Below are 8,987 nucleotides of genomic sequence, written 5' to 3'. Positions count from 1 at the left end.
AATGCGCTGAGAGATTCCACAAATACATATGCATTGTGTTTTAAATCACACTTTCATGACAGCATTGAATGTTTTTGTGTTGGAGAATCCTTCCAAAAATTCCAACGAAACTGGAATGAATGTAATCTTTTCAACTCTTTCGACAGATTTGCAGCTGTGGTTCGGTCGGTGGTTTAACTTATGTCTTTCAAACTCTTCATATCTACTTACTGTTGGGCAATATGGCCTTCAAATAACGCTTTCGTTTTCAATGTTGTTTTTTATGTCCATGATAAAATAACGATAAATATAAGAAATAAATACATACTTAATGTTTCTTTAGCTCCCATTCTGGTTCGGACAATTATTGTATAAAGGATTAATTTACCAAATCCAACCATTCACAAATTTTCTTGTAATCCGTTTTCAATTGAAATCCAATTTTAGAACGGTAAATTTAAACTTTGTCTTTAATCTTCAATATCACAATTACACTCAATTACATAAAGTGTTGGATATTATAGCGTTAACGTTTTGCGGCAGTAGGCCTGTTCAAATCTTTTGTTATGTTGCTTCCCTGGCTCCCAAACAAAAAGCAATCCTCAACTCCAATTACATCCCACAACTTACTTATATTATTATATCAAATAATTACATTATATCTAATGATATAAAAAGCACATTGGCATTTATCTTTTGGAAAAATATATTGAAGCCATACAGCCATACAGTTATCTTATGTATTGCATGTTAATCCAACCCTTCATTGCACTCAGTTGTTGCAATAACACAATGGTGAGAAACGGTTAGGGAATCTAGTTCCCTGTTTATCTTTACAATGTAAGTCTTGGCTTGACCTAAAAACACTGCAAGATGAGTGGGCGCAGCATTAGTCTTGACCTTGTGTAGAGGAAACAGCTTGTTAGTGGTTGCTTCTTACTCTTTAGAGCCAATGGATGGGAGACAACCAATGAACTCTGTTTCATTAGGAGGCGGGCTAAGGGCCATAATTGGTTGCAAAGTGGGTCTCACGTGATTGGCTGATGTGAATTTACACTACCAACAAGGGTGTGCACATGGTGATAATCCAGTATATTTATATATATTTACCTTTTCATCGGGGCGCGTGTCTGGAGTAACACTTTATTCAAGCAGCTTCACCATAGCGTGCCTTAGCCTCTGTTACAAAAAGGACAGTTCTTATCGCGTTGGGTCTTGTCCAACCGTACCACCTGGTCCATCTGGTCGACCTCCGTCCAACCAACTCTCTCATTTGCATCGAGGAGGGAACCCTTCCCTCCTGCACACCCCCAGTGCCCTCTTCTCTCTCTCGCAGCGACACACCATGTCCACCCATTCCCGGCTGGCATCGCTTCTACTTTCACTTATTTCAATCATTTCTCCTGACCTCTCTTCTCCAAGCGGCCAAGAGTCGGAGTTAACCCCTCCTTCCCCCGGACCAGCCAGCGGGCCGGCTGCTCTCTTACCCATGATGCTTCTGTGATTCTGTTCCGCTCTGACTCTCTACACCAAAAGCTGCTTCTGACCCCCCCCCCCCCCCCCCCCCCCCCTTTCTCTCTCATTCTGTATCCGTTCGTCATACCTCGTCTCCCCCCCCCCCCTCTACCTCCTACAACCCTTCTGCCGCCCACCACCCACCTCCGTGATCCATACCCCCCCACCCCCCCAAACCCCACCCCTTCTTCCCCCCCCCCCCCCCCCCCGCAGCTGTGTCCTTCCCCTCAGGCCACACCAAGAAGACCCCGCCTCCCGTGCCTCCCCGCGTCACCCCCGCCACCCCCACCTCCACCACCACCCCCACCACCACCACCACCAAGCCTCTTATCTCTGTGACAGCCCAGAGCAGCACAGAGTCCACGCAGGACGCCTACCTGGAGGGCCGCCCCCCGCGGGCCAGCGGGGCGGGGCTGTGGACCACCGACAGCCTGGGCCGCGCCATCTACAACTCCACCGACAGCCTGGACAGCGGCAAGGCGGCCACCATGGCCATGGAGGCGGCGTCGGCCGCCTCCATGGGCGGCAAGCGGCATGCCTCGCTGGGCGGCAGCCACACCTCGGTGCAGACCTGTGACAAGGCCGTGCTGGTGTCCAAGGCCGAGGAGTACCTCAAGACGCCGCGCTCCTCCATCGGCATCCAGGTGGGGCCGCCGCCGCCGCCGCCGCCGCACGCTCACTCTCGCTTTCGCTTTCACTCTTTCTCTCGCTCTCTCTCTCGCGCTCTCTGTCTTTTTCTCTCTCTCTCTCTCTCTTTCCCCCTCGCTCTCGCTTAGTCATTCTCTCCCCCTCTCTCTCTCTTTCTCTCACAGTCTCTTTCACCCTCTTTTCCTTCTCTTCCTCTCTGTCTCTCTTACTCTGTCTCTCTCTCTCCCTCTCTCTTTTTTGCTCTCTCGCTCTCTCTCACCCTCTCTATCTCTTTCCCCCCTCCATTTCTCTCTCCCTTTCTCTTTCTCCTTCTCTCTTTTCTCTCCTCACTTTCAGTTGCTCTACTGCCCTTGCTCTCTCTCTCACCCTCTATCTTCCTCTCGCACTCCCTCTCTCTCTCAGTTTCTCTCTCACACTCTATTGCTTATACACACACAGTGCTTGAGTAGGACCTGTGCTTATGGGTAATTTAGGTATGCACGTTATTTATCCATTTGTAGATACTCATCATTTTATCCCAACATTTATCCCATCTCAGTCATTCACTCTCTTGCACTTTCTCTGACTCCAGCTTTGCTCTTGCTCCTCTTTCTACTTTGGTTGTCTCCTCCCCTTCTTTATCTCTCGCTATCCTGCTTTCTCTCTCACTCTCTCCTTATCTGTCTCTCTCTCTCGCTCTTTCTTGCTTCATCTCTCTCTCTCTCTCTGTCTCTCTCTGTCTCTCTCTGTCTCTCTCTCTCTCTCTCTCTCTCTCTCTCTCTCTCTCTCTCTCTCTCTCTCTCTCTCTCTCTCTCTCTCTCTCTCTCTCTCTCTCTCTCTCTCTCTCTCTCTCTCTCTCTTTGTCTCTCTCTCTCTGTCTCTGTCTCCCTGTCTCTCTCTCTCCCTCCCTCTCTCTCTCTCTCTCTGTCTCTCTCTCTCTCCTTCTCTGTTGCGCCCTCTCTCTCCACCTCTCTCTCCCTCTCTGCCTCTCACTCAATCGCAACATGCTCCTCATCAGATGGATCTTGTTGTCCTACTTTTCTGTGATGAGTAATCTGCATGCTGTTGACATTTGATCTGAATTCATTTGAGTGGGCCCCAGGCCAGGGTGAGTAGGCCTCTATTGATCAGCTCACCCGTGGAATCAGCTCGAAGTCAAAGACAGTCATCCATTACTTGATCTTGCTCAATGGAGGCTATATAACTTGATGTTGTGCTCTCTTATGATAGACCACCTGCCATGCAATGAATCATAAAATAGCTCATTGGTAGAGTCATTATCATCCTCATGATCACCATCATCTTCATCACCATGCTTGCCCTTGTCTTCCATGCATCTAGCATCAGCCAATCACGTCACGACAATACTGTCACCGTCTCAGGTGAGCCAGCACTGATCTCCCCATCCACATCATCTCGTTGATAATACTGCCTTTCAGATGTTAAAGTCACAATGTGTAAGATTAAGCCCCTCCCAGTGGGTGTAGGCGAGAGACCTCAGAATTACCGTAACACAAATCCAAAGTGTTCTGACCACTCTAAATGTCTGTGCAACAGCGAAGACTAACTAGGGTCGAAAGTAAGAATCTTGTAAACAAAGAGAGAGGTACGGGCTTGCCAGCATTTTTTGTTTTTAGAATATATCAGGTATAGAATGGGATTTTATTGATAACATTATTTAAATCATGATCGATCAGCAATGACTACAGAAATGTCCTGGTTATTTAAAGCTGCCAGCTAGTTGAAATGTTAAACTTGCGATCTTGAGAAAGTCAACCTAAATGTCTAGACTATAAATATATCTGCTTATAACTTTGGAAATGTTGCACCTTGTTGTTTAGGTAGATATTCTTGTAAATCCATATGCTTGCAGCTTTTAAATTATAAATAGAAACAAACAGCCTCCCGTTTTGTGTACAGGACAGTGGAGGTATGCAGTAAAATGAAACTAGCCAAACTATGAAATTATTGAGCAGTAAAAAGCAAATTCTAAAAACATAGGATGCTTTATTATGTTGAAAAGTTACGTTCCTCTTAAAAGTAGTCCTTCCATGTTGACATATTGTCTACAGAGGAATGAAGGTGAGCTCTCCTGTCTTGTGTTCCCCAGGTGGAGTCTGCCACGGACTCTGAGTGTGAGAGCAAAGGTCTTCCCCAGTTCCATTCCATAGGTATCCAGGTGGAAGATAACAAACGGTAAGACGCTGATGCATAGCTAGCCATTACCAACTCTGTTTCCCCAAACAGTAAACACTCCTTCCTAAATATACAGGAGCAAACACTGTATATGGTGTCTACAGTGATGTCTCATGCCATTTTGGCATGAGGCATCACCCCCCAACCCCACGTTGGCGTAGCCCTGATAGCGACGGAGTGAGACAGGAAAACGGCCATGCGGTCGCTGACGTAGCTCCTCTGCCTCGATAGAACGCTGGCCCTCTCGTTGTGTAGACATGTTTAAACCCGCACGTGGTCCTCCCCGACCGACGGAGTACCGGTCACCGTTTCACCGCCGTTCCTTCCCCTCCCGAAAGGCACGGGCGCTTCAAGCGCTCCAACAGCGTGACGGCGGCGGTGCAGGCCGACATGGAGCTGGAGGGCTTCCCCTCCATGGAGGACAAGGGCCTGCAGTTCGGGGGGATGGGCGCCGGCGGCTTCGGCCGCCACTCGGAGCCCAGCACGCCCACCCAGTACGGGGCGGTGCGCACGGTGCGCACCCAGGGGCTGTTCAGCTACCGCGAGGACTACCGGCCCTCCAGCAGCGGGCCCCCCAGCCCCCAGCCCGACCCCTGGCTGTCGGAGCCCAGCCTGGAGGGGGCCGACGGCTCCCCAAGGGCCCGGGACGGGGGCTGGTTCATGCAGCTGCTGCACGCCGAGAGCAAGCGGATGGAGGGGTGGTGCAAGGAGATGGAGCGCGAGGCGGAGGAGCACGACCTGTCCGAGGAGAGTGAGTGTCCGAAGGGTAAAAATACACATAATTATAATAATAAGAATAACAACCATAATACTACTAATATGGCTATAGTCATAATATCCATAACCATTGATATATTATGATAGCCTTTTGGGTTCTTTGCATTGTTATTTGGGTTGTGTTGTAGGAATGGCATCACAAAATCAGAGGTGGAACACGGTTGTGTTTGAGTGCTGCAGACACTAAAGTGTGTTTTTATGAAGTGAATCTAGATTTTCTCCCTAGAGTTCTGATACCAGAGCTGTAATCCACATATATTTAGAAGGTTAAGCTACTGCCAATATTTGATTCTCTATTTGCAAAAGCTCAATCGCCCCCCCATCTACCCCCAAATCGCAAACTCGCTTCAGTGAAATCACCGCCGCAGATCAAGTCTTGGCGTCCGGATGAGATGATTCTGTTTGAATACCGTGGCTTTGTGTTTGAACAGCACTGGGACACAGGCCTAGAAATTCTCAATACCCCCTGTCGAAAAAGTACATTCTCCAAAGCGAGGTGTATTATTAGCACCCGATACAATAGACCCTCTGCAGTGACTCCGACAAAAACAGTCAAACCTGCACTTGTGTATTATTGCGCATTCATGTATGTTTATATGTGTGTGCGTACGTATGTACTCACGCGTGTATGTTTGTATATATGTATGTACATACGCATGCATGTATGTCTGTACGTATGTACGTAAATACATATGTTTGTGCATACGTATGTATGTACGTCTGTACGCATGTATGTGTTATGTGTACCCCCCCCCCCCCCCACAGTCCTGGGTAGGATCCGGAGTGCAGTGGGCAGTGCTCAGCTGCTGATGTCCCAGAAGTTCCAACAGTTCTACTGGCTCTGTCAGCAGAACATGGTGAGTGGAGAGGACATTCCTACCCTCAGTCTGTTGCACCGCACAAACAATAACATCGGCCCGACACAAGTTCCGTCCACATGTAGTAGCAGCTAACCACCCTGGGTGGCGCTGGTGGGTGCTGGTGGGAGGGGGGGGGGGAGGGTTATCCCAATAAAAGGCAGAGACTCCTACAATCCATTACTGTGTGTTGCTATCGCTGGGTTTAAATAGGATCCAGGAGTTTGAATAATGAACTGCCAGCCAGGCTCATTGTTGGCCTCTCGGGAAACTGTCACAGAGAACTTTGGACCACTTTCAGATTCTAATTATTCAGCACATATTAGGAAGGAGGAGGGTTTCAGTAGGTGGTTGTCTGAGTTTGTGTGTGTGTGTGTGTGTGTGTGTGTGTGTGTGTGTCTACCTGGATCTCTCTCATTTCTCTTTTTTTCTTCCTGGCTTTCTTTCTCTCTCTATTTTATTTTCTCTTTCTCTGTCACTGACTCTATCTCTGTCTATCTGTCTCTCTGTCTCTATGTCTCTTTGTGTGTCTATCTCTGTCTCTGTGTCTCTGCGTCTGTGTCTCTCCCTCTCCCTCTCCCTCTCTCTCTCTCTCTCTCTCTCTCTCTCTCTCTCTCTCTCTCTCTCTCTCTCTCTCTCTCTCTCTCTCTCTCTCTCTCTCTCTCTCTCTCTCTCTCTCAGCCGTAGCCTATCCTTAGGGCACTGTCCCTCTCCTTTCTCCTTTTCTTTCTGTACTTCACTGTACAGGGATAGCCCTAACTCTGCCCTGCCCTGCCCCATCATGTGGACATCCGTCCCGTTCTTTCTTAACCTCTTTCTTCTCCCTCTCTTTCTTCCTTTTGGCACCCCTCTCTCCCTGTAGATAGCGCAGTGATAAATGTATTGTACCATTGCCAGTGACAGGTCATAAGATTGCCCTGAGCCCTCACATGTCTCCTAGCGGTTTCAGAGCGATCGCATCGCCCTTGCGACACTGGGGACCCAACTCACAGATGGGGTCAACCCACTTCGAGGTTCAAAGGTCAAAGTCAGACATTCCATTTACTTTGATCTCGGAGCAGATCACTCGACATGTCAATCAATTTTATTGTTCTGGTGATCTTTTCTATAATTTAGGGGTTGTGACATATTGTGAACATGGGGTTCATATAGAGAACCCCTTTGGCTAGGAGTCACTCACTCATCACTAGGATATCCTGCCAATGTACTGAGAGCAATATTCCATCCATTTTGGAAAGGTGGCTTTAAATCCACCTAACATCAACATCAACCACAATGTTTATCTCCAAATGTTGTGCCCTTTCATGTGATTGACCATCACCTGCACTGAGCCTACTGACATTGCCCGAATATTTAAGTTACGCTCTCAACACTTCACAAAGGTGTGTTTGATCCCCTGTAAGTGGTCCAATGTGTACATTAATTTGCAGATGAATGTTGAGACTATTTTACTTCTTTGAATAACGCGTCATCATAGCCGACATTCGACTAATCAGAAAAGAGCCATGCATGATGAGTAAAGAAAACTAGCCTGCTACTGGCATTGAGTTGCAGCCTTTAGCTCATTTTTGTTATATTAGTTTAAGCAGTTAATTTGAATCCGAACCGGCATGGTTATTGGCTGTAGAAGGGAATCCAACGGTGTAACCCAGCAGTGTTTTCATCGGTTGCCAAAAGGCCATTGGGACCAGAGGGTGTTGTGTTTCTTACCAGTCGGTCCCACTCTGTCTCCAGCTCAGGCAGTGTTGTCTTTGCTAAAGTCTGTTCTCTGCAGCCTATAAACAGCCATCTTCAGAGGCCTGAGCAGCACACGGTCCACAGGTACCCCAACAAGTGCCCTGTGTATCTCACATGCAAACTGGGTGAAATATTGCTTTGAAGGCTAACATTGATACACATAATCATCTCATAACATGACGGCATCAAATATGATCTATGCAATGTTCAACACAGCATAGAACTTATGTAATAATGGACACCTTTGAAAGCAAACGGTGGAACTAACCAACTGAACAGTGAGCGTCTCTTGTGGTTTATGTAAGGTGGGCTCAGACGGAGGCGGGCTCAGGGTTAGCCGTGATACACCGACAGGCCGATCTGTCCCTCGGTGTGGGCCGTCGCCCCCCACCTCCCCCACTGCAGAGGGGTCTCCCGGGCAACAGAACCCAACGCCCCCCCCCCCCATGCCTCCGTCTGCAGCGAGGAGCCAGTGGGATGCTGCTGCCCCACAGTGGTGACAAGCAGTGCATTCTGGGAACACCTTTAGGTTGTGTCATGCTGCAACATTGCAACGTTGCAACTCCGCACCTGGTTGATGTTAACGTCGGCCGTTAAGACATAGGACCGATTTCGATTATTTCCAGGATTTTCTACATTTCTTTTGTCCTACACGTGCTTTAATTAACATCTTACATCTTAAAAACATTGAGTACTATACAGCCGCGTGTCTCTTTGTCACAGTGGGCTGAACAACGTTGGGATTGGGAAGCAAATGACGATTGCATTTGGACAAAAAATATGTAACTCTTCCCCCTCCCCTCCCTGTGGGCTGTGTTCCCCTGTGGCGGGGCAGGACCCCGGTGCCATGCCCAGACCCACCTCTCAGGACCTGGCTGGATTCTGGGACCTCCTGCAGCTCTCCATCGACGACGTCACTGCCAAGTTTGATGAGCTGCAGCAGATCAAGAGTAACCAGTGGCAACCGGTGGAGAGCCCCGAGAAGAAGGTGAGACCGTGGCCCCCAGCTCTAGTCCCATCAGTCTCTAGATTGATATCTGTAGTCTGAGGGGAGACCATCTCGGATCTGGGTTTCACAAATTGGCATACACAAACTCGACCAGCAGTAGCTGGTACCCTTCTGAAGGATTAATGCATTCACACAATTGAGTTTCATATGGTAGAATATCTTTCCGGCTAAGGTCCCGTGATGTTTCACCCCAGGAGTGACGCTCTAACATTGTAGGACTGCTGGATCCCAGATCACCCTGACCCTAACCCTGACCCTAACCCTGACCCTGAACCCAAACTGCTGCGGCT

General features: G+C 48.4%; 1 protein-coding gene across 1 annotated transcript in view; it reads left to right on the top strand.

Moving 5' to 3' along the window:
• The window catches only part of LOC115534873 (disks large-associated protein 2), a 69,486-nt gene that overhangs the window by 52,758 nt on the left and 7,741 nt on the right, over nucleotides 1–8,987 (top strand). The window contains exons 10-14 of the mRNA XM_030346154.1: nucleotides 1,708–2,138; nucleotides 4,232–4,317; nucleotides 4,656–5,068; nucleotides 5,860–5,951; nucleotides 8,524–8,676. Coding sequence (XP_030202014.1) covers nucleotides 1,708–2,138; nucleotides 4,232–4,317; nucleotides 4,656–5,068; nucleotides 5,860–5,951; nucleotides 8,524–8,676 — 1,175 coding nt within the window. The remainder of the gene's footprint in view (nucleotides 1–1,707; nucleotides 2,139–4,231; nucleotides 4,318–4,655; nucleotides 5,069–5,859; nucleotides 5,952–8,523; nucleotides 8,677–8,987) is intronic.

The sequence above is a fragment of the Gadus morhua genome, chromosome 21, assembly GCF_902167405.1.
Source record: "Gadus morhua chromosome 21, gadMor3.0, whole genome shotgun sequence".
NCBI classification, from domain to species: domain Eukaryota; kingdom Metazoa; phylum Chordata; class Actinopteri; order Gadiformes; family Gadidae; genus Gadus; species Gadus morhua.
Note: the sequence above shows the minus strand (reverse complement) of the source record. Positions and strands in the feature narration are given on the sequence as shown.